Genomic DNA, 26,055 nt, shown 5'->3' on the forward strand with positions numbered 1-26,055 from the left:
AATAGCAGCCCAGGTGGGTTGAGTGGGGACACTCACCTGGATGAGCTCCTCCTTGGACTTGAACTCGGACACAATGACGTTTTGTCCATCAGACACGCGAGTGAGTGACACACACAGCCTCCCGGAGGCGAGTGTGTGTGCATCGGTGGGCAGGTCACGCTCCAGGCCCGACCTGATGACCTTGACCAGGTTGAAGGAGGGGTGGAGGGGACCCAGGTTACGCTTCCGGGCCTCCTTGGCTGTCTCGATCACATCCTCACAGCACTTAGCTAGAGGAGGGGAGAGACGGAGAGACAGTATGTCAAGGCCTTCCATTGGGAGGAATTAGATGTTTTTTATTCAAAAGGAAGATTGATTCTCAAGGGAACTAAACAGTGATCTGTAGCTCACAAAAAAAACTTAATCCACTGGTTTAATTTATTTACTGCCCTGCACCTGTACTGAGAATTTTAATTAATTATATGAAGAGTGCCTTGGTCCTCCTTTCTTTTTGATGACCAATTCACCCCTTCTCCCAAAGAGCACCTTCTATCTACCAAAATATACTATAGTGTACCTTAGTAGCGCTTCCCTTCCTCCTCTTTCTACTAGTTATGAGTGTTCATCTTATCTACACTTGGATGGAATGGATGGAATGGATCTGAAGACTGTTATACACACAGACAGAATTCCACTAAAGAAAATCAAGTGATTAGAAAAATACTGAGGTAGTCTTATCTGGCTGAAATAAGGATGTTACTCATACTATCAGTGGAACACATTGGAGTCACTGAGTGACAGTGAAACTCTGAGGTCATGTCACGTTCCTGACCTGTTTTCTGTTGTTTTGTATGTGTGTGATGGTCAGGGTGTGAGTTTTGGGTGGGCAGTCTATGTTTTCTGTTTCTATGTTGGTTTTGGGTTGCCTGGTATGGCTCTTAATTAGAGGCAGGTGTTTTGCGTTTTCCTCTAATTGAGAGTCATATTAAGGTAGGTTGTTCTCACTGTTTGTTTGTGGGTGATTGTCGCTGTGTCTGTGTATTTTGCACCACAGGGTACTGTCTCGTCTCGTTCGTTCGGTCGTTCCTGTTTATGTGTTCCTCATTTCATGTAAGTTCATAGTTTAGGTCTGTCTAGTTCGTTTTGTTATTTTGTATATTTAGTCAAGTGTATTTCGTGTCTGTCTTCGTCTTACAATAAAGTATTATGTATTCATCACCCGCTGCGCCTTGGTCTACTAACTGTCAAAAGTCTACCATTACAGAATCACCCACCAAACCCAGATCAAGCAGCGGGTTAACGGACAGCAACGACAGCAGCAGCGCAAGAAGGAGGAATGGACTTGGGAGGATGTTTTGGACGGGAAAGGTTGCTACACATGGGAGGAGATCCTGGCTGGAAGGGATCGCCTCCCATGGGAACAGCTGGAGGCACTGAGGAGAGCAGAGGCAACCGGAGAAGGGAACCGGAGTTATGAGGGGACGCGTCTAGCACGGAAGCCCGAAAAGCCCGTGAGAACCACCCAAAAATTTCTTGGGGGGGGGGGGGGGGGGGGGGCTAAGAGGTAGTGGGCCGAGGGCAGGTAGGAGACCTGCGCCCACTTCCCAGGCTAACCGTGGAGAGCGGGAGTACGGGCAGACACCATGTTACGCAGTAGAGCGCACGGTGTCTCCTGTACGGGTGCATAGCCCAGTGCGGGTTATTCCACCTCCCCGCACTGGTAGGGCTAGATTGGGCATTGAGCCAAATGTCATGAGGCCGACCCTACATATCTGGCCACCAGTACGTCTCCTTGGGCCAGCTTACATGGCACCAGCCTTACGCATGGTGTCCCCGGTTCGCCAACACAGCCCAGTGCGGGTTATTCCACCTACGGGGAGCATGCAACCAGGTAAGGTTGGGCAGGCTCAGTGCTCAAGGGAGCCAGTACGCCTACACGGTCCGGTATTTCCGGGGCTACCTCCTCGCCCCAGCCCAGTACCACCAGTGCCTACACCACGCACCAGGCTTCCAGTGTGTTTTAAGAGCCCTGTTCCTCCTTCGCGCACTCTCCCTATGGTGCGTGTCTCCAGCCCAGTGCCTCCAGTTCCGGCACCACGCACTAAGCCATCTGTGCGTCTCCAGAGCCCTGTACGCACTGTTCCTTCTCCCCGCACTCGCCCTGAGGTGCGTGCCCTCAGTCCGGTACCTCCAGTTCCGGTACCACGCACCAGGCCTATAGTGCGCTTCGAGAGGTCAGTGTGCCCTGTCCCTGCTCCCCGCACTAGCCTTGAAGTGCGTGCCGTCATCCCGGTACCCCCAGTTCCGGCACCACGCACCAGGCCTACTGTGCGCCTCAGCAGGGCAGAGTCGGCCGTCTGCCCAACGCCTTCTGCACTGCCTGTCTGCCCAGCGCCGTCTGAGCCATCTGTCTGCCCAGCGCCGTCTGAGCCATCTGTCTGCCCAGCGCCGTCTGAGCCATCTGTCTGCCCAGCGCCGTCTGAGCCATCTGTCTGTCCAGCGCCGTCTGAGCCATCTGTCTGCCCAGCGCCGTCTGAGCCATCTGTCTGCCCAGCGCCGTCTGAGCCATCTGTCTGCCCAGCGCCGTCTGAGCCATCTGTCTGTCCAGCGCCGTCTGAGCCATCTGTCTGCCCAGCGCCGTCTGAGCCATCTGTCTGCCCAGCGCCGTCTGAGCCATCTGTCTGCCCAGCGCCGTCTGAGCCATCTGTCTGCCCAGCGCCGTCTGAGCCATCTGTCTGCCCAGCGCCGTCTGAGCCATCTGTCTGCCCAGCGCCGTCTGAGCCATCTGTCTGCCCAGCGCCGTCTGAGCCATCTGTCTGCCCAGCGCCGTCTGAGCCATCTGTCTGCCCAGCGCCTTCTGAGCCGCCCGTCTGTCCCGAGCCGCTAGAGCCGTCCGTCTGTCCCGAGCCGCTAGAGCCGTCCGTCAGTCAGGAGCCGCTAGAGCCGTCCGTCAGTCAGGAGCTGCCGGAGCCGCCAGCCAGTCAGGAGCTGTCAGAGCCGCCAGCCAGTCAGGAGCTGCCCTACAGTCAGGAGCTGCCCTACAGTCAGGAGCTGCACTACAGTCATGAGCTGCCCTACAGTCATGAGCTGCCTTACAGTCATGAGCTGCCTTACAGTCATGAGCTGCCCTACAGTCATGAGCTGCCCTACAGTCATGAGCTGCCCTACAGTCATGAGCTGCCCTACAGTCATGAGCTGCCCTACAGTCATGAGCTGCCCTACAGTCATGAGCTGCCCTACAGTCAGGGGCTGCCCTACAGTCAGGAGCTGCCACTCAGTCAGGAGCTGCCCCTCAGCCCGGAGCTGCCAGAGCCCCTCAGCCCGGAGCTGCCAGAGCCCCTCAGCCCGGAGCTGCCAGAGCCCCTCAGCCCGGAGCTGCCAGAGCCCCTCAGCCCGGAGCTGCCAGAGCCCCTCAGCCCGGAGCTGCCAGAGCCCCTCAGCCCGGAGCTGCCAGAGCCCCTCAGCCCGGAGCTGCCAGAGCCCCTCAGCCCGGACCTGCCAGAGCCCCTCAGCCCGGACCTGCCAGAGCCCCTCAGCCCGGACCTGCCAGAGCCCCTCAGCCCGGACCTGCCAGAGTCCCTCAGCCCGGACCTGCCAGAGTCCCTCAGCCCGGACCTGCCAGAGTCCCTCAGCCCGGACCTGCCAGAGTCCCTCAGCCCGGACCTGCCAGAGTCCCTCAGCCCGGACCTGCCAGAGTCCCTCAGCCCGGACCTGCCAGAGTCCCTCAGCCAGGACCTGCCAGAGTCCCTCAGCCAGGATCTGCCGCCCCTTATCCCGGTGCTGCCCCTTATCCCGGTGCTGCCCCTTCATTTAGGTGGTTTTAGTTGGAGGGTGGTCATTGGGAGGGGGATACAGAAGCGGGGAGTGACTATGGTGGTGTGGGGACAGCGTCCGGAGCCTGAGCCACCACCGTGGTCAGATGCCCACCCAGACCCTCCCCTGGACTTTGTGCTGGTGCGCCCGGCGTTCGCACCTTGAGAGGGGGGTCCTGTCACGTTCCTGACCTGTTTTCTGTTGTTTTGTATGTGTGTGATGGTCAGGGTGTGAGTTTTGGGTGGGCAGTCTATGTTTTCTGTTTCTATGTTGGTTTTGGGTTGCCTGGTATGGCTCTTAATTAGAGGCATGTGTTTTGCGTTTTCCTCTAATTGAGAGTCATATTAAGGTAGGTTGTTCTCACTGTTTGTTTGTGGGTGATTGTCGCTGTGTCTGTGTATTTTGCACCACACGGTACTGTCTCGTCTCGTTCGGTCGTTCCTGTTTATGTGTTCCTCGTTTCATGTAAGTTCATAGTTTAGGTCTGTCTAGTTCGTTTTGTTATTTTGTATATTTAGTCAAGTGTATTTCGTGTCTGTCTTCGTCTTACAATAAAGTATTATGTATTCATCACCCGCTGCGCCTTGGTCTACTAACTGTCCGAAAGACGACCGTTACAGATCATGAAACTCTGAGGTCATGAACAGTAACCTATATCTTCCTTCTGCCAATTTTCACAACAATCCAGTACTTTCTTTTGACTCTTAATGACGCCTTTATTGACTGTTCACTCGATTTTTATCCCTCTATTACTCTTTCAATCTCTCAGCCTCTTTAACTCTCTCGCTCTCTCTCTCATTTAGATAGGACACAACTGGGACACTTACTAAGTTCCCCAGTCCTTCATCTCTTCACTATAAGGTTATTGGGTTTAAAAGACAGTGAAAGAGGCATGGTATCACACAGAGACTCAGCTAAGAGTTTTCTATGTCACGTTCTATGTCAAGCTGGGGCATGTTTGCTCTTAATCATGATTGTGTTTCCCCTTTGTCAGCGAGATCAATCAGTAACATTGGGAGGCCTCTGATCCAGAGGAACAATAGGTCAATAGTCCTATAACTGACCCAGATGGCATTTATCAATGGTGTGACATGATCAATGAGTGGAAGGCTGCCATATTTATACACAGGCATCCATTTTGGCTCTGACCATGTAATTATGTCATTATTAATAATTAGTAGTTTATTACATGAAAATAATACATGCCATTTAGCAGACACTTTTATCCAAAGAGACTTACAGTCATGTGTGAATACATTTTGTAGACCCGGGAATTGAACCCACTACCCTGGCGTCAAAAGCACCATGCTCTACACTGAGCTACAAAGGAGCCCCAGTATTACCACCTATCATTTACATAAGAGCAAAGCTTTAAGCATTGTTGAACTAATTTTCCCCATGTATCAAGGCCACAAGTGATTATTCTTTAAAGGTCATTTAGTTGCTAATCTAAAGTTGCTACTTTTGCGTAAAAGTCCCCATCCAGGCACTCCACTGATTACAGGGTGCGGTGAACTCAAGGGGCCAGTGCAGGGTACTGTAGCCTACCTATGGATGCCTGGCTGGCGAGCACCGTGGCGGTTAGGGCACCGGCGGAAGCCCCGTAGATCTTGGTGGCACCTTTGATGAGGTAAGGCGCTTGTTCCAACAGGCAGCTGGCCACTCCGATGTGATAGATCCCCAGGAACCCGCAGCCGGCAAACGACAGATTCCATTCCTTCGTTAGGTCGAACATCCCGGGTGGACAGTCCTTGGCGAGGACCTAGAAGTTTGGGTAATGCGCTTGTAATAAAATGTTACCCTTGGCGTCTTTGACAAGTTCCCTTCATTACTGAATGTCAACAACAGTTTCCGAAAGAGGACGGCTCAAACTAGTACACACTACTCAGTCTACTCCTCTTGAGTAACGTACAAAGCGACAGTTATGTATTGAGAATCGCCGGAGCGCTGACTTGCCATTATCTTACCGATACAAGAACAGGGCAGGTCTGGCCAATCCGCATAAGGAGGCTGTGTCTTATTTTAAGTGGAGGCACGCCCCCACATTCTGCATCGGTAACACATGAGAGCGATGCAATCCATTCATGTCTATTCTATTCTAATACATTACATTCAAATCTAAATTTGTTTCACCTACCTGCTATTACTGTGACAAGTCGAACTTTATTATTAATAGATTTGAGCCTATAGGCTAGCACCCGGATAAAACATGGAGCATTTTATAGGCTCCTGATGCCATTCAAGTATATTGAAAAACCTAATCTGTTGATTTGGTCTTCCAAAAACAACAGGCATACCTGCATCAGCTTGAATGCTTCATGTATGCTTGAAGGCATTCCTCTTCCGGCTACAGAGACTAGTGAGCACGCGCATACCCCGCCACAGCGAGCTGGTGCTGAAGCTGAGCAGGAGGCGCGCGCATTCCATGATCGCATCAAATTACATCGTTGCGACGACGTGATTGGCTGAAGCCTGAAGGTCAAGGAGTACTTCGCTCGTGCACTATCACGTCCTAGCCAAGCCATACTCAAGAGGAAACACATTATTTCTCTCAAAACAAATCTAATTATAACCGTTGAATTGATTATGAAGATATTTTCGTTGGGTGTCCGTTTTGAGTTTGAGAGCAAATACTTTGAGTTTGATGGAGTACGACTTCCACCCTTCTGCAGAGGAAAGATGGAGGAGATCGCCAACTTCTCCCTCAGAAGTAGCTACATATGGATTGTCACGTATCCCAAGTCAGGTTAACAATATTGGCAAGTGTTGATGCTATGCAATATGTTAGTGCAGTACCCTCACTACCCTGAGATGCAGCAAGCTGAAGGCTTGAGAATGCAGGATCTTAGGTGTATCAGCGGAGGCTCCTCAAAGGAGGGAGGGGAGGACCATCCTACTCAGTGATTTTCATAAAAATGAAAATAGTGATCAATTAAAAAGTTTTCCTTTTTAGATAAAACTATACTACAAATATTGAAGTCACCACATAAACTGATTAAAAAACACTGTTTTGCAATGGTCAGTAGCCTCAACAGCACTCTCTGGGGTAGCACCATGGTGTAACCAGAGAACAGATATTTTCCATCCTCTGGGTGTGTCACAGCCGTCGAATGAAGTGGACCAAAGCACAGCGTGGTGAGCGTACATATTCCTTTTTATTAGGATGTCGCTGACAAAAACAATAAACAATACAAAAACAACCGTTTAATAATCTAGTATTGAAAGCTTAATCTAAAGCTAGCTAGCAGTGCAGTGCATAAAATGTGGTGAGTAGTTGACTCAAAGAGAGAGAAAGACAATAGTTGACCAGTTTTGAACAGAAGCAGCAGAGCGAGAGAGAGATACAGTACATTGCTTTGTCATTATGGGGTATTGTGTGGAGATTCATGAGTATTTTTAATTTTTTTAATACATTTTTAGAATAAGGCTGTCGGGTCCCGCCGGTGTAACTGCTAAACTGCTTGCTGTACTGCGTGATTTTAGCGGGTTAACAAACACATTAGTTCTAGTAGCTATGTTAACTATGACATTAGCTAATATGGTGACAATGATGTAGGCTGTGTGTAATGGTTAGCGGTTATGGTACTGTATGAAGGTTTGGCTTGGAAAGGTTTTTTCGCTTGGTCACAGACAGCTGTTGTGTTGTGCACTGAACTATATGAGCAAATGGAAAAGGTGAGAGAAGGAGAGCGCGTAGATGCGAGAAGGAATTATACAACGAGCAAAGTGATGATGCTGTTCGTATGTGGCTGCTATGAAAGTGAATTGTGTGTGCGGGTGATCAGTGGTGTATTCACTCGGCCGCTTCTGTTGAAAAAAGTTTCCTAAATGGAACGAAACGGGGATAAACCTACTTGAATATGTCCAATAGAAACTCTTGCTTGCAACTGTTTGGCCTAATGATTACACTGTAGATCAGCTAGATGCAAGGCGGTATTCAATGTGTCACTGTCTGTCAGCTTGAGCACCTACGTTACAAACTTTCATTCGTAGGCTAGGTTGTAGGAACCTCATGAAGGGTATAGGGGAAATTAGAGTAGTAGCCTAAACCTATCGATGTTACATTGAGCTGGTTGAATTGAATATGAATGACTGTCCTCCCTAATCTTAAACAGCACCGACCGCCACTGGTGTAGGTCTATAGTTGCTTCAGAAAGACAATGTCCCGTGGCAGCAGCTCAGGTTGATGTTATTTTGATCTTTTCCTGAAGACAACTAATAGAACGTTTCAGAATGGCCAGTGAAATATGGGAAACATGTTTGGTGGCCAAAAAGAACTAGCCTGTCATTGCACAGTATTTGCATATTTCCCAGTGATCTTTGCCCAAACTTAAAAAATGCATTGTAACTGTTCAGTGAGGTTTGTTATATGAACCCTACAAAAATGCTGACACAATGGCAGAGTTGAACTGCCAAGCCTGACTCTTTTCTCTGTAAGTGTGCCTTAAAGGTCCACTGTGTAGTTTTTGTATGACCTGACCCATTTCAGTTGGTGTGGGAAGAAGGTTCTTCTCATCACTCCTATCAATGCCAACTGACAGGCACATGGGGGGGAGGGCTTGGAATTGAGATTGGTAAAGGTTTAGGAGTTGGGTCTCGTAATACTGTGTTCGTAACCAAGTGGGAAGTTGGAATTTACCAGTTGTGAAGTCGTAAATACCTGTCACGCCCTGGCTATAGAGAGGTTTTTTATTCTCTATTTTGGTTAGGCCAGGGTGTGACTAGGGTGGGCAGTCTATGTTCTTTTTTCTATGTTGTTGGTTTTCTATGTGCTTGGCCTGGTATGGTTCCCAATCAGAGGCAGCTGTCTATCGTTGTCTCTGATTGGGAGCCATACTTAGGTAGCCTGTTTTCCCATTTTGTGTTGTGGGTGATTAATTTCTGTTTAGTGTGTGTTGGAACTGTTTCGGTTGTCACTTTGTTGTTTTTGCTTTTTAGTGTTCAGTTTCTGTTAAATATGACGAACACTTACCACGCTGCGTTTCGGTCTTCACCTTCTTCCGACGACAGCCGTTACAGAATCACCCACCAACCAAGGACCAAGCAGCGTGGTATCGAGCAGCAGCGGTTCAACCTGTGCCTGCACTCTGGAGGGTCCGGGCTAAAGTGGTCATCCAGCCTGGAGGAGTGGTGCCAAGGCTGCGCACCAGAGCTCCAGTGCTCCCCCACAGCCCGGTCCATCCGGTGCCTCCTCCACACACCAGGCCTCCTGTAGGTCTCCCCAGCCTGGTGGGTCCTGTGGCAGCCCCATGCACCAGGCTGTCTCTCCGTCTCCTCCCTCCAGGTTGTCACTTTGTTGTTTTTGCTTTTTAGTGTTCAGTTTCTATTAAATATGACCAACACTTACCACGCTGCGTTTTGGTCTTCACCTTCTTCCGACGACAGCCGTTACAATACCAGTTGGATTTATTCAGGTGCTTTGAGCTCGTTTGAAACACAGATTGGCTAAAGGCCAACAAGCTGCGTAAACCATGAACTAAAAGTACAGCAATCATGCTTGTAAACAAATTATAGTGTTGCTTTTTATAAACAATGTTTTGTTGTTACATGTAGCCCTTTACACTCATATACGGGTTGAAAATGGCTGATTTGGGCACTGAATTTGGGCACTGAAACGCCTAATTGGAGAATTGTGGCTGAACAGTAACATGCTATACATGATGTCAGACCTACATTTACATTTTACATTTAAGTCATTTAGCAGACGCTCTTATCCAGAGCGACTTACAAATTGGTGCATTCACCTTATGACATCCAGTGGAACAGCCACTTTACAATAGTGCATCTAAATCTTTTAAGGGGGGGGGGCAGAAGGATTGCTTTATCCTATCCTAGGTATTCCTTGAAGAGGTGGGGTTTCAGGTGTCTCCGGAAGGTGGTGATTGACTCCGCTGTCCTGGCGTCGTGAGGGAGTTTGTTCCACCATTGGGGTGCCAGAGCAGCGAACAGTTTTGACTGGGCTGAGCGGGAACTGTACTTCCTCAGTGGTAGGGAGGCGAGCAGGCCAGAGGTGGATGAACGCAGTGCCCTTGTTTGGGTGTAGGGCCTGATCAGAGCCTGAAGGTACTGAGGTGCCGTTCCCCTCACAGCTCCGTAGGCAAGCACCATGGTCTTGTAGCGGATGCGAGCTTCAACTGGAAGCCAGTGGAGAGAGCGGAGGAGCGGGGTGACGTGAGAGAACTTGGGAAGGTTGAACACCAGACGGGCTGCGGCGTTCTGGATGAGTTGTAGGGGTTTAATGGCACAGGCAGGGAGCCCAGCCAACAGCGAGTTGCAGTAATCCAGACGGGAGATGACAAGTGCCTGGATTAGACCTCAGGCTCTGTCCTTCAAAGCGCTGTATGGGTTTTGACTGACAGCCATTCTGAACTTGAGCACCTCGTGCGACAAGTTATTGCCCCCGTCCCTCCTGCTAAATGGGCAACTTTTGCAAATCTTTTGTTGTCTGAGTGAGGGAAATGCTGTACATTAAGGACTCATTGTACAGTCGTGGCCAAAAGTTTTGAGAATGACACAAATATATATTTTCACAAAGTCTGCTTCCTTTGTTTGTTTGATGGCAATTTGCATATACTCCAGAATGTTATGAAGAGTGATCAGATTAATTGCAAAGTCCCTCTTTGCCATGCAAATTAACTGAATCCCCCAAAAACATTTCCACTGCATTTCAGCCCTGCCACAAAAAAGGACCAGCTGACATCATGTCAGTGATTCTCTCGTTAACACAGGTGTGAGTGTTGACGTGGACAAGGCTGGAGATCACTCTGTCATGCTGATTGAGTTTGAATAACAGACTGGAAGCTTCAAAAGGAGTGTGGTTCTTGGAATCACTGTTCTTCCTCTGTCAACCATGGTTACCTGCAAGGAAACATGTGCCGTTTGTGCTTTGCACAAAAAGGGTTTCACAGGCAAGAATAATGCTGCCAGTAAGATTGCACCTAAATCAACCATTTATCAGATCATCCAGGACTTCAAGGAGAGCGGTTAAATTGTTGTGAAGAAGACACAGGACTGAAGCATTGATTATGCAAGAATGGGCTGCCATCAGTCAGGACGTGGCCCAGAAGTTAATTGACTGCATGCCAGGGTGGATTGCAGAGGTCTTGAAAAAGAAGGGTCAACACTGCAAATATTGACTGTTTGCATCAACTTCATGTTCTTGTCAATAAAAGCCTTTGACACTTATGAAATGCTTGTAATTATACTTCACTATTCCATAGTAACATTTGACAAAAATATCTAAAGACACTGAAGCAGAAAACTTTGTGGAAATTAATATTTGTCATTAATAGTGTCATTCTCAAAACTTTTGGTCACGATTGTATTTTGAAAAATGAGACGTTGAGGATTATAATAAATGCTGCTTTAATTGTCATACAAGCAAGCCAAAGAAGTCGAAATGTGCACTTCACAATTCTATATCATAAAACAAGTCAACTAGGCCAACGTTTATGATCTCTATTTATTTATTTATTTTTATTTCACCTTTATTTAACCAGGTAGGCTAGTTGAGAACAAGTTCTCATTTGCAACTGCGACCTGGCCAAGATAAAGCATAGCAATTCGACACATACGACAAAACAGATCATCAAGGACTTAAAGGAGAGCGGTTAAATTGTTGTGAAGAAGGCTTCAGGCCGCCCAAGAAAGTCCAGCAAGTGCCAGGACCATCTCCTAAAGTTGATTCAGCTGCGGGATCGGGGCACCACCAGTACAGAGCTTGCTCAGGAATGGCAGCAGGCAGGTGTGAGTGCATCTGCACGCACAGTGAGGCGAAGACTTTTGGAGGATGGCCTGGTGTCAAGAAGGGCAGCAAAGAAGCCACTTCTCTCCAGGAAAAACATCAGGGACAGACTGATATTCTGCAAAAGGTACAGGGATTGGACTGCTGAGGACTGGGGTAAAGTCATTTTCTCTGATGAATCACCTTTCCGATTGTTTGGGGGATCCGGGAAAAAACTTGTCCGGAGAAGACAAGGTGAGCGCTACCATCAGCCCTGTGTCATGCCAACAGTAAAGCATCCTGAGACCATTCATGTGTGGGGTTGCTTATCAGCCAAGGGAGTGGGCTCACTCACAATTTTGCCTAAGAACACAGCCATGAATAATGAATGGTACCAACACATCCTCCGAGAGCAACTTCTCCCAACCATCCAGAAACAGTTTGGTGACGAACAATGCCTTTTCCAGCATGATGGAGCACCTTGCCATAATGCAAAGGTGATAACTAAGTGGCTCGGGGAACAAAACATCGATATTTTGGGTCCATGGCCAGGAAACTCCCCAGACCTTAATCCCATTGAGAACTTGTGGTCAATCCTCAAGAGGCGGGTGGACAAACAAAACCCCACAAATTCTGACAAACTCCAAGCATTGATTATGCAAGAATGGGCTGCCATCAGTCAGGACGTGGCCCAGAAGTTAATTGACTGCATGCCAGGGTGGATTGCAGAGGTCTTGAAACAGAAGGGTCCAAACTGCAAATATTGACTGTTTGCATCAACTTCATGTTCTTGTCAATAAAAGCCTTTGACACTTATGAAATGTTTGTAATTATACTTCAGTATTCCATAGTAACATTTGACAAAAATATCTAAAGACACTGAAGCAGCAAACTTTGTGGAAATTAATATTTGTGTCATTCTCAAAACTTTTGGCCACGACTGTATTTTGAAAGATGAGACGTTGAGGATTATAATAAGTGCTGCTTTAATTGTCATACAAGCAAGCCAAAGAAGTCGAAATGTGCACTTCACAATTCTATATCATAAAACAAGTCAACTAGGCCAACGTTTATGATCTCTATTTATTTATTTATTTTTATTTCACCTTTATTTAACCAGGTAGGCTAGTTGAGAACAAGTTCTCATTTGCAACTGCGACCTGGCCCAGATAAAGCATAGCAATTCGACACATACGACAACACAGAGTTACACATGGAACAAACAAAACATAGTCAATAATACAGTAGAAAAAAGAAAGAAAAAAGTCTATAAACAGTGAGTGCAAATGAGGTAAGATAAGGGAGTTAAGGCAATAATTAGGCCATGGTGGCAAAGTAATTACAATATAGCAATTAAACACTGGAATGGTAGATGTGCAGAAGATGAATGTGAAAGTAGAGATACTGGGGTGCCGAGGAGCAAGATAAATAAATAAATACAGTATGGGGATGAGGTAGATATATGGGCTGTTTACAGATGGGCTATGTACAGGTGCAGTGATCTGTGAGCTACTCTGACAGCTGGTGCTTAAAGCTAGTGAGGGAGAAATGAGTCTCCAGCTTCAGTGATTTTTGCAGTTGGTCCCAGTCATTGGCAGCAGAGAACTGGAAGGAAAGGCGACCAAAGGGGGAATTGGCTTTGGGGGTGACCAGTGAGATGTACCTGCTGGAGCGCTTGCTACGGGTGGGTACTGCTATGGTGACCAGTGAGCTGAGATAAATGTAAATGTAAATACCTAGGTTAAGTCATTTAGCAGACGCTCTTATCCAGAGCGACTTACAAGTACATACATTCATACTTTTTTGTACTGGCCCCCCGTGGGAATCGAACCCACAACCCTGGCGTTGCAAGCGCCATGCTCTACCAACTGAGTATTTGTAGTTGTCCACGTATTCTAAGTCAGAGCCGTCCAGAGTAGTGATGCTGGCCGGGCGGGCATGTGCAGGCAGTGATCGATTGAATAGCATGCATTTCGTTTTACTTACATTTAAGAGCAGTTGGAGGCCACGGAAGGAGAGTTGTATGGCATTGAAGCTCGTCTGGAGGTTAGTTAACACAGTGTCCAAAGAGGGGCCAGAAGTATACAGAATGGTGTCGTCTGCGTAGAGGTGGATCAGAGAATCCCCAGCAGCAAGAGCGACATCATTGATGATTACAGAGAAGAGAGTCGGCCCGAGAATTGAAACCTGTGGCACTCCCATAGAGACTGCCAGAGGTCTGGACAACAGGCTCTCCGATTTGACACACTGAACTCTATCAGAGAAGTAGTTGGTAAACAAGGCGAGACAATCATTTGAGAAACCAAGGCTGTCGAGTCTGCCAATAAGAATGTGGTGATTGACAGAGTCGAAAGCCTTGGCCAGGTTGATGAATACGGCTGCACAGTAATGTCTCTTATCGATGGCGGTTATGATGTCGTTTAGGACCTTGAGCGTGGCTGAGGTGCACCCATGACCAGTTCTGAAACCGGATTGCATAGCGGAGAAGGTACAGTGGGATTCGAAATGGTCGGTAATCTGTTTGTTAACTAGGCTTTCGAAGACCTTAGAAAGGCAGGGTAGGATAGATATAGGTCTGTAGCAGTTTGGGTCTAGAGTGTCACCCCCTTTGAAGAGGGGGATGACCGCAGCAGCTTTCCAATCTTTGGGAATCTCAGACGATACGAAAGAGAGGTTGAACAGGCTAGTAATAGGGGTTGCAACAATTTAGGCAGATAATTTTAGAAAGAAAGGGTCCAGATTGTTTAGCCCGGCTGATTTGTAGGGGTCCAGATTTTGCAGCTCTTTCAGAACATCAGCTATCTGGATTTGGGTGAAGGAGAAATGGTGGGAACTTTGGCGGGTTGCTGTGGAGAGTGCCGGGCAGTTGACCGGGGTAGGGGTAGCCAGGTGGAAAGCATGGCCAGCCGTAGCGAATTGCTTTTTGAAATTCTCAATTATAGTGGATTTATCGGTGGCAACAGTGTTTCCTAGCCTCAGAGCAGTGGGCAGCTGGGAGGAGGTGCTCTTATTCTCCATGGACTTTACAGTGTCCCAGAACTTTTTTTGAGTTAGTACTACAGGATGCAAATTTCTGTTTGAAAAAGCTAGCCTTTGCTTTCCTAACTGCCTGTGTATATTTGTTCCTAACTTCCCTGAAAAGTTGCTTATCACGGGGGCTATTCGATGCTAATGCAGAACGCCACAGGATATTTTTGTGCTGGTCAAGGGCAGACTGGTCTGGAGTGAACCAAGGACTATATCTATTCCTAGTTCAATTTTTTTTGAATGGGGCATGCTTATTTAAGATGGTGAGGAAGGCACTTTTAAAGAATAACCAGGCATCATCTACTGACGGGATGAGATCAATATCAATGTCTCTATGTTTGATGTACAGTTACAAGATGACATGGCATTATACTCTGTGTTATCCTGAACACAATGAGCCTGTGTTTGTCTACAGTGAAGAAAATTTGCGCAGCACACGACTCATAATGCACTCATGACTCCTATCCATGCGCACCAGAATGATTGTTTCCCTGAATTGCATTGGGAAAGAATAACACTGTAATATTGTATTTTATACCTTAGCAAGTCATGTTGGCAATAGAACAGGTTTTCAAATCATGCCCACCTGACCCAGATTGCGATTTATAATGGACCGTTTTTGGATTGTGTAAACATCAACAGTAATTGTGTGCTGGTGGGGATGCAGGGTTGTGTTCCAAACAAAACAACTACAAGTGTGCCTTCTCTAGTTCCTCGATGACACAGCTAGGAGCTCAAAAAAGCACCTCAGAGTTTAAGACTGTTTGAGTCATGAAAGCGCTTTGAAATGACTTAAATGTGCACACTTTGGAGAGCTGTGTGGTTACTTGGTTACAGCAGTTAGTCTTCTCACTCAAACCCTTGTCATGTTTTCGTCTTACGTTGCGTCTACACCACATTTTCCAGGAATATTCTTATCATGCCACTGAATGTATACAGAGTATAACATTTCATCATCAAGAAATGCGGCCTAAAGTACAGTAAATGTAAAATGCACATAAAATCAACAGTGTGGACAAAGATAAGTGTTTCCAATGACATTAGTGTGCATTGTGTGATTTTAACCAGTTTTGAGTAGGTATTGCCTACTAATTGGTTATCTTCCTCTATTTTTTTTACTACAAAACATAGAAACGTGCAATTTTCATGTTGATGTTGGGGTGATGCAGGAGATAATGCAGCTGATTTTTTTTTAAATGTCTCTTTTAAACACTGTACAGGAAATATGTATTTTTTGCATTTGTACGATTATTTTTGATTTGATATGAAAGTAGAAGGCTTTATGATTTTAGACCCTTATCGCAATTGAGATTGTTGGGGGTGGTGCTGGAGATGATAGATATGAAGTAGACGCTGTTTAATTTATTTCCCTTTAACACAGTTGCAGCCAACAGTACTTCTCAGTTTCAACAATTTTCTGCCGTCCATCCGTTTCACACGGTTATTGGAAGACGCTACATGGCTAATTAGAACAGGCCTCTCTCTTCCGTGAACAAGTCGTAACATGGAAATAGAGCCGTGTGGGGGTAAGAAGGAAGTGGTGGTCTGGAAGGGAGATACAAAAAGGGAAACATTAGGAACACATTAACATAAATGTGCATGAAATGATAAAGTAGTGCCAGGTGACTAAAGGAAATGGACATATAGCATCGATAAACTTTAGAAGGCTGCCAGGACTAAACATAACTAGAACAGAGCATTAGCATAATCACTAGCATAAACTGAGGGGTATAGATATATTACATGATTAACACTTACATCTACAAGACTATATAATAACATAAAGGCACTTACATCATCATATCATGCACGTAGGATTGATGTGCTGCTGATATGGGGAAACAGGAGGGACAAATGCAGAGGAGAGGTGATTAGGGAGTGGGAACAGGTATAGAGGGAAAGGGAGTGAACATTTTGACAGTTGGAGTCCTGTAGGGGTGCACCCCGCATTTAACCCAACCCCTCAACAACTACTCATTTACATTTTAGTCATTTAACAGGCACTCTTATCCATAGTGATTAGGGTTAAATGCCTTGCCTTGCTACAGACAGATTTTCCACCTAGTCGTCTCAGGGATTCAAACCAGTGATCTTTCAGTTACTGGCCCAACGCTCTTAACCGCTAGGCTACGGCTAGAAACATTAAATTACAAAAATATTGTGATCTGACATTTTGGCTATATCACCCTGCACACAACTTACCTCTTTAATAATACTACTAATAATAATAATGCTTGGGTTTTATATAGCATTTATCATGGAACCAAATATGATCTTATTAGACTCTATATTGTAAGCTTTGTACATCTTGTCCCCAGTGCAAGCACAAAACATGATGTCCCTAAAGCCAGTATTAGACATGGTTATGGTAGACAGGCATTCATTTTGCGGGACATGATGTTGCCTGTCATTACTTCATAAGCCTCGATCACATGAAGCCAATTCTAGTGTAGCCAACTGTTGGACTATCTTGAAATTCCTATTTTATTTGAGTGTGGTCAGTGCCACTGGGCTCTGTTCTGGGAGTTGGTTTCCAGAAAGACATCAGAACTACTGAGAGACATGATTGTTAATTGTAATGTGTTGCATGCATTGATTCTGTGGGGCTTGCTGGTTCTATGGGATTTAATGTGATGTGTCATTTCCTCTGGCGCTTATATGCACAATGATGGGTAACCAGGCTGTCTAGTATCTGATCTCTACTTCCCAGAAACAGTGTTTGTTTCCTTGTAAGAGAATGGTCATGGAAGCCAACTAGATCATTTGGGGTGTGAGGTTGGCATAGCTGTGAAATCTCTTGTCCTAGGCTAATGTAGGGCAAGTCTCTGTCACAGACAGTAGGAGATGCTAAAAGCTGACACGTTGCACATTGAGAAAGACAAGATTTGGAAAGAGATATACAGTTTGGTAACATAGCATGGTTTGGTTTAGGCTGTGAATATTTCCCTCATTGGTGTCATATTCCATTTTAACTAAAGTCTAACCATTTATCTTTTCCTCTTGATTACAACTACCCATTACCCTTTCCTCTTGATTCTATTTACCTCCTCTCATAATCTCTACCCCCCCCAATCTCTACAGTACTGAGTATTACTGCTGTTCTGGAGTACCCTCAGCCTGGACTAGACATCATACAGGCCAGCCTACAGTACTGAGTATTACTACTGTTCTGGAGTACCCTCAGTCTGGCCTAGACATCATACAGGTAGGCCTACAGTACTGAGTATTACTACTGTTCTGTAGTATCCTCAGTCTGGACTAGACATCATACAGGTAGGCCTACAGTACTGAGTATTACTACTGTTCTGGAGTACCCTCAGTCTGGCCTAGACATCATACAGGTAGGCCCACAGTACTGAGTATTACTACTGTTCTGTAGTACCCTCAGTCTGGACTAGACATCATACAGGTAGGCCTACATTACTGAGTATTACTACTGTTCTGTAGTACCCTCAGTCTGGACTAGACATCATACAGGTAGGCCTACAGTACTGAGTATTACTACTGTTCTGGAGTACCCTCAGTCTGGCCTAGACATCATACAGGTAGGCCTACAGTACTGAGTATTACTACTGTTCTGTAGTACCCTCAGTCTGGCCAAGACATCATACAGGTAGACCTACAGTACTGAGTATTACTACTGTCCTGGAGTACCCTCAGTCTGGCCTAGACATCATACAGGTAGGCCTACAGTACTGAGTATTACTACTGTTCTGGAGTACCCTCAGTCTGGCCTAGACATCATACAGGTAGGCCTACAGTACTGAGTATTACTACTGTTCTGGAGTACCCTCAGTCTGGGCTAGACATCATACAGGTAGGTCTACAGTACTGACTATTACTACTGTTCTGTAGTACCCTCAGCCTGGACTAGACATCATACAGGTCAGCCTACAGTACTGAGTATTAATACTGTTCTGTAGTACCCTCAGTCTGGCCTAGACATCATACAGGTAGGCCTACAGTACTGAGTATTACTACTGTTCTGTAGTACCCTCAGCCTGGCCTAGACATCATACAGGTAGACCTATATTACTGAGTATTACTACTGTTCTGGAGTACCCTCAGTCTGGCCACAGGTAGGCCTACAGTACTGAGTATTACTACTGTTCTGTAGTACCCTCAGTCTGGACTAGACATCATACAGGTAGGCCTACAGTACTGAGTATTACTACTGTTCTGTAGTACCCTCAGTCTGGCCTAGACATCATACAGGTAGGCCCACAGTACTGAGTATTACTACTGTTCTGTAGTACCCTCAGTCTGGACTAGACATCATACAGGTAGGCCTACATTACTGAGTATTACTACTGTTCTGTAGTACCCTCAGTCTGGACTAGACATCATACAGGTAGGCCTACAGTACTGAGTATTACTACTGTTCTGTAGTACCCTCAGTCTGGACTAGACATCATACAGGTAGGCCTACAGTACTGAGTATTACTGCTGTTCTGTAGTACCCTCAGTCTGGCCTAGACATCATACAGGTAGGCCTACAGTACTGAGTATTACTACTGTTCTGTAGTATTGTAAAGGTTGTCGTAGTCGTTCTCCTCCTCAGACGAGGAGGAGCATGGATCGGACCAAGATGCGGAGTAGTAGGTATTCATGATTTAATGGCAAACCAACAAACACTACAAATTAACAAAACAACAAACGTGACTAACCTGCAACAGTCCTGTGTGGCCCAAACGCTGACACAAGAACAAACACCCACAAAAACACCAGTGAAACCCTGGCTGCCTTAGTATGACTCCCAATCAGAGACAAACGATACACACCTGTCTCTGATTGAGAATCATACCAGGCCGAACACAAAAACCCAACATAGAAATAGAAACCTAGACCAACCCACCCAACTCACGCCCTGACCAACTAAAACAAATACATAACAAAGGAAAACAGGTCAGGAACGTGACAGAACCCCCCCCCCTTAAGGTGCGAACTCCGGGCGCACCAGCACAAAGTCTAGGGGAGGGTCTGGGTGGGCGTCTGTCCACGGTGGCGGCTCTGGCGCTGGGCGAGGTCCCCACCCCACCATAGTCACTCCCCGCTTCCGTATCCCCCTCCCAATGACCACCCTCCAACTAAACCCACCTAAATGAAGGGGCAGCATCGGGATAAGGGGCAGCACCGGGATAAGGACCGGCAGCTCCTGGCTGAGGGACTCTGGCAGGTCCTGGCTGAGGGACTCTGGCAGGTCCTGGCTGAGGGACTCTGGCAGGTCCTGGCTGAGGGACTCTGGCAGGTCCTGGCTGAGGGACTCTGGCAGGTCCTGGCTGAGGGGCTCTGGCTGATCCTGGCTGGACGGCTTTGGCTGATCCTGGCTGGACGGCTCTGGCTGATCCTGGCTGGACGGCTCTGGCTGATCCTGGCTGGACGGATCTGGCTGGTCCTGGCTGGACGGATCTGGCTGGTCCTGGCTGGACGGCTCTGGCTGGTCCTGGCTGGACGGCTCTGGCTGGTCCTGGCTGGACGGCTCTGGCTGGTCCTGGCTGGACGGCTCTGGCAGGTCCTGGCTGGACGGCTCTGGCAGGTCCTGGCTGGACGGCTCTGGCAGGTCCTGGCTGGACGGCTCTGGCTGGTCCTGGCTGGACGGCTCTGGCTGGTCCTGGCTGGACGGCTCTGGCTGGTCCTGGCTGGACGGCTCTGAAGGCTCGGGACAGACGGGCAGCGCTGGGCAGGCAGACAGTTCAGACCACGCTGGGCAGGCAGACAGTTCGGGCAGCGCTGAGCAGGCAAGCAGCGCAGGTGGCGTTGGGCAGACGGCCGACTCTGACCTGCTGAGGCGCACAGTAGGCCTGGTGCGTGGTGCCGGAACTGGAGGCACTGGGCTGGAGACATGCACCACAGGGAGCGTGCGTGGAGGAGGAACAGGGCTCTGGAAACGCACTGGAAGCCTGGTGCGTGGAATAGGCACTGGTGGTACTGAGCTGGGGTGGGAAGGTGGCGCCGGATATACCGGACCGTGAAGGAGGACACGTGCTCTTGAGCACCGAGCCTCCCCAACCCTACCAGGTTGAATGGTCCCCGTAGCCCTGCCAGTGCGGCGAGGTGGAATAACCCGCACTGGGCTATGCAGGCGAACCGGGGACACCACCTGTAAGGCTGGTGCCATGTACGCCGGCCCGAGGAGACGTACTGGAGGCCAGATACGTTGGGCCGGCTTCATGACATCCGGCTCGATGCCCAACCTAGCCCTCCCAGTGCGGCAAGGTGGAATAGCCCGCACTGGGCTAAGCACGCGTACTGGGGACAGCGTGCGCTTTACCGCATAACACGGTGTCTGACCATTACGACGCCCTCTCACTCCACGGTAAGCCCGGGGAGTTGGCTCAGGTAACCAACCCGGCTTCGCCACACTCCCCTTTAGCCTCGGGCTTCCAGCCGCTCTGCCTTGCTTTAGCCTCATAAAACCTCCTCTCCGCTTTCGCTGCCTCCAGCTCCGCTTTGGGGCGGCGACACTCCACTGGCTCTTCCCAGGGTCCTTTACCGTCTAGGATCTCCTCCCAAGTCCATTCCTCTTTTCCCCATTGTTGTTGTTCCTGCCTTCCTTCTCCACTCCGCTTGATCCTGTTTTGGTGGGTGTTTCTGTAACGGTCGTCTTTCGGACAGTTAGTAGACCAAGGCGCAGCGTAGACATCAACCTACCTTAATATGACTCTCAATTAGAGGAAAACGCAAAACACCTGCCTCTAATTAAGAGCCATACCAGGCAACCCAAAACCAACATAGAAACAGAAAACATAGACTGCCCAACCAACTCACGCCCTGACCAATAAACACATACAAAACAAGAGAAAACAGGTCAGGAACGTGACAAGTATCCTCAGCCTGGGCTAGACATCATACAGGTAGGCCTACAGTACTGAGTATTACTACTGTTCTGTAGTACCCTCAGTCTGGCCTAGACATCATACAGGTAGGCCCACAGTACTGAGTATTACTACTGTTCTGTAGTACCCTCAGTCTGGCCTAGACATCATACAGGTAGGCCTACAGTACTGAGTATTACTACTGTTCTGTAGTACCCTCAGTCTGGCCTAGACATCATACAGGTAGGCCTACAGTACTGAGTATTACTGCTGTTCTGTAGTACCCTCAGTCTGGTCTAGACATCATACAGGTAGGCCTACAGTACTGAGTATTACTGCTGTTCTGTAGTACCCTCAGTCTGGTCTAGACATCATACAGGTAGGCCTACAGTACTGAGTATTACTGCTGTTCTGTAGTACCCTCAGTCTGGACTAGACATCAAACAGGTAGGCCTACAGTACTGAGTATTACTACTTCCTGTTCCTGAATTTTTTTCTTGCCTCTATTGTCACTCCAATGCTGTAGAGCTGATTCAGCCAACTAATAACAAAAATAAGATTTTTATTTTTTTACAGCATTGCTTCATCTGGTTTTTACCTGGTATTGCATGTAGTAATAAGTACTTTGTAGCTTGCTATGCTACTTTTTTCAAAGAAAATAAAAAACCTTAGTAGCAGACTAGAATAAACAACAATCATCCCATTTTCCCAAGGGAGCAAAGACAGCAAGATCTTTGTTGTATCATACAATATGTGTAATGTATTACCAGTAAAAAACATGAGTTAATTATATTAGACATAGGCCAGCTGGCTATTCAGAACATTGCATAATTAGGTTGATATACAGTACCAGTCAAAAGTTTGAACCTACCTACTCATTCAATGTTTTTTCATAATTTTACCATTTTCTACATTATATAATAACAGTGAAGACATCAACACTATGAAATAACATATATGGAACCATGTAGTAACCAAAAAAGTGTTAAACAAATCAAAATATATTTAATATTTGAGATTCTTCAAAGTAGCCACCATTTGCCTTGATGACAGGTTTGCACACTCTTGGTATTCTCTCAACCAGCTTCATGAGGAACACTTTTCCAACAGTCTTGAAGGAGTTCCCACATATGCTAAGCACTTGATGGCTGATTTTCCTTCACTCTGCAGTCCAACTAATCCCAAACTATCTCAATTGGATTGAGGTTGGGTGATTGTGGAGGCCAGGTCATCTGATGCAGCACTCATCACTCTCATTCTTGGTCAAATAGCCCTTACTCAGCATGGAGGAGTGTTGGGTCATTGTCGTGTTGAAAAACAAATGATAGTCCCACTAAGCGCGAACCAGATGGGATGACGTATCAATGCAGAATGCTGTGGTAGCCATTCTGGTTAAGTGTGCCTTGAATTCTAAATAAATCACAACAACTACTCATTTACATTTTAGTCATTTAACAGACGCTCTTTACCATAGTGATTAGGGTTAAATGCCTTGCTCAATGCTACAGCCAGATTTTCCACCTAGTCGTCTCAGGGATTCAAACCAGTGACCGTTCAGTTACTGGCCCAACACTCTTAACCGCTAGGCTACGGCTAGAAACATTAAATTCGAAAAATATTGTGATATGACATTTTGGCTATATCACCCTACACACAACTCATCTCTCTAATAATAATAATAATGCTTGGGTTTTATATAGTTTTTTAAAATTATCTTATTAGACTATATTGTAAGGTTAGTACTGGCACTAAAACTGCACTCAATGAGCTGTATACCCCCACAAGCAAACAGGAAAACGCTCATCCAGAGGCGGTGCTCCTGGTGGCCGGGGACTTTAATGCAGGGAAGCTTAAATCAGTTTTACCTCATTTCTATCAGCATGGTAAATGTGCAACCAGAAGTAAAAAAATTGTAGACCACCTTTACTCCACACACAGACGCGTACGAAGCTCTCCCTCACCCTCCACTTGGCAAGTCTGACCATTCTATCCTCCTGATTCCTGCTTACAAGCAAAAATTAAAGCAGGATGCACTAGTGACTCGGTCTAAAAAAAGTGGTCAGATGAAGCAGATGCTAAGCTACAGGACTGTTTTGCTAGCACAGACTGGAATATGTTCCGGGATTCTTCCGATGGCATTGAGGAGTACACCACATCTGTCACTGGCTTTATCAATAAGTGCATCGAGGACATCGTCCCCGCAGTGACTGTACGTACATACCCCAACCAGAAGCCATGGATTACAGGCAACATTCGTACTGAGCTAAAGGGTAGCGCTGCTGCTTTCAAGGATCGGCAGCTTTCAAGGAATCTATAAGAATTCCTGCTACGCCCTCCGACGAACCATCAAACAGGCAAAGCATCAATACAGGACTAAGATTGAATCGTACTACACCGGCTCCGATGCTCGTCGGATGTGGCAGGGCTTGCAAACCATTACAGACTACAAAGGGAAGCACAGCCGAGAGCTGCCCAGTGACACGAGCCTACCAGACAAGCTAAATAACTTCTATGCTCGCTTCGAGGCAAGTAATACTGAAACAAGCATGAGCGCATCAGCTGTTCCAGATAACTGTGTGATCACGCTCTCCGCAGCCAATGTGAGTAAGACCTTTAAACAGATAAGCATTCACAAGGCCGCTGGGCCAGACGGATTACCAGGACGTGTACTATGAGCATGCGCAGACCAACTGGCAAGTGTCTTCACTGACATTTTCAACCTCCCCCTGTCTGAGTCCCGTAATACCAACATGTTTCAAGCAGACCACTATAGTCCTTGTGCCCAAAAACACTAAGCTAACCTGCCTAAATGATTACCGACCCGTAGCACTCACGTCTGTAGTCATGAAGTGCTTTGAAATGCTGGTCATGGCTCACATCAACACCATTATCCAAGAAACCCTAGACCCACTCCAATTTGCATACCGCACCAACAGATCCACAGATGATGCAGGTTCTAGTGCACTCCACACTGCACTTTCACACCTGGACAAAAGGAACACCTATGTGAGAATGCTATTCATTGACCACAGTCGCACCCCAACCCCCCCCCCCCCCCCCCCCTGGAACGCTGCTGCTACTTTCTGTAATATCTATGCATAGTCACTTTAACAACTCTACCTACATGTACATATTACCTCAATTACCTCGACACCGGTGGCCCCGTGTATTGACTCTGTACCGGTACCCCTGTATATAGCCCCGCTATTGTTATTTACTGCTGCTCTTTAATAATTTGTTCTTAAAACTACATTGTTGGTTAAGGGCTTGTAAGTAAGCATGTTACTGTTGCATTCGGCAAATGTGACAAATAAAATTTGTTTTGATTTATTTAGGCTGCAATTTCTTTTGCTGGTAACTCTAATGAACTTGTCCTCTGCAGCAGAGGTAACTCTGGGTCTTCCCTTCCTGTGGCGGTCCTCATGAGAGCCAGTTTCAGCATAGCACTTGAAGCTTTTTGCAACTGCACCTGAAGAAACTGACCTGCATGTCTTGAAGTAATGATGGACTGTCGTTTCTCTTTGTTTATTTGAGCTGTTCTTGCCATAATAAGAACTTGGTCTTGTACCAAATAGGGCTGTCTTCTGTATACCACCCCTACCTTGTCACAACACAACTGATTGGCTCAAATGCATTAAGAGGGAAAGAAATTCCACAAATGAACTTTTAACAAGGCACATTTGTTAATTGATATGCATTCGAGATGAGTACCTCTTGAAGCGTGTTGAGAGAATGCCAAGAGTGTGCAACGCTGTCATCAAGGCAAAGGGTGGCTACTTTGAAGAATCTCAAATCTATATATTTATTTAACTAGGCAAGTCAGTTTAGAACAAATTCTTATTTACAATGACAGCCTACCCCAGCCAAACCTGGACAACACTGGGCCAATTGTGCACTGCCCAATCACAGCCAGATGTGATGCAGCCTAGTTTCAAACCAGGTACTGCAGTGACACCTCTTGCACCAAGATGGAGTGTCTTAGACCACTGCGCCACTCAGGAGCCCAACTTGATAACATTTTTGGTTACTACATGATTCCATATGTGTTATTTCATAGTTTTGATGTCTTCGCTATTGTTCTACAATGTAGAAAATAGTAAAAATCAAGAAAAACCCTTGAATGAGTAAATGTGTCCGAACTTTTGACTGGTATTGTATGAGGGCTTATGTTGGTATTTAGCAATGTTCATGTTGAAGGTCATGTCTTTGCCCTGTTTCTGATAAAACGCACCCCTTTTCATTGAACCTCAACACCTTAATCCAGATGTCAAAATGTATGATATGTCTCCTTAAGTCCCCAAAAGCAATGGCAAAAAATATTGTATTCTAACGTTCATAAAATATTTTGGTAATGTGCATTAAACAATAATTGTGTTTTATCCTGTGATTAAGTAGATACTCTCACAGGAACATATTTAAAGAGTACCCAATGCTTGGACTTATATCAAGTAAAATAATCACAAATATTAGATATGCAGGCAGCACTGCAGGCAAACACGAGAGATTAGAATGTCATGTGTAATCTGAAACCTACAGTAATCTTGCTCTGTAAACAACTTTGTTTAGTCAACATGTAATACAACAAGATAACCTATGTAAAACATACAGGGTCTGTAAAATGTATATAGGTTCAGAAATGTTGTGAAATAGCACAGTTACAAATAGAAATCAAACTGGATGGACATCAGAAATAGAGGA

The 26,055-nt window shown here is 46.6% G+C and overlaps 1 protein-coding gene across 1 annotated transcript in view; it reads right to left on the minus strand.

Annotated features, from left to right (window-relative positions):
• pnpla3 (patatin-like phospholipase domain containing 3) overlaps positions 1-26,055 on the minus strand; it is a 49,263-nt gene that overhangs the window by 12,893 nt on the left and 10,315 nt on the right. Inside the window, exons 3-6 of the mRNA XM_055906028.1 lie at positions 16,337-16,370; positions 6,090-16,087; positions 5,341-5,554; positions 37-269 (exon numbers count right to left, since the gene is read on the minus strand). Coding sequence (XP_055762003.1) covers positions 37-269; positions 5,341-5,554; positions 6,090-6,335 — 693 coding nt within the window. The 5' untranslated portion in view covers positions 6,336-16,087; positions 16,337-16,370. The remainder of the gene's footprint in view (positions 1-36; positions 270-5,340; positions 5,555-6,089; positions 16,088-16,336; positions 16,371-26,055) is intronic.

Source organism: Salvelinus fontinalis, chromosome 39 (assembly GCF_029448725.1).
Source record: "Salvelinus fontinalis isolate EN_2023a chromosome 39, ASM2944872v1, whole genome shotgun sequence".
Lineage (NCBI taxonomy): Eukaryota > Metazoa > Chordata > Actinopteri > Salmoniformes > Salmonidae > Salvelinus > Salvelinus fontinalis.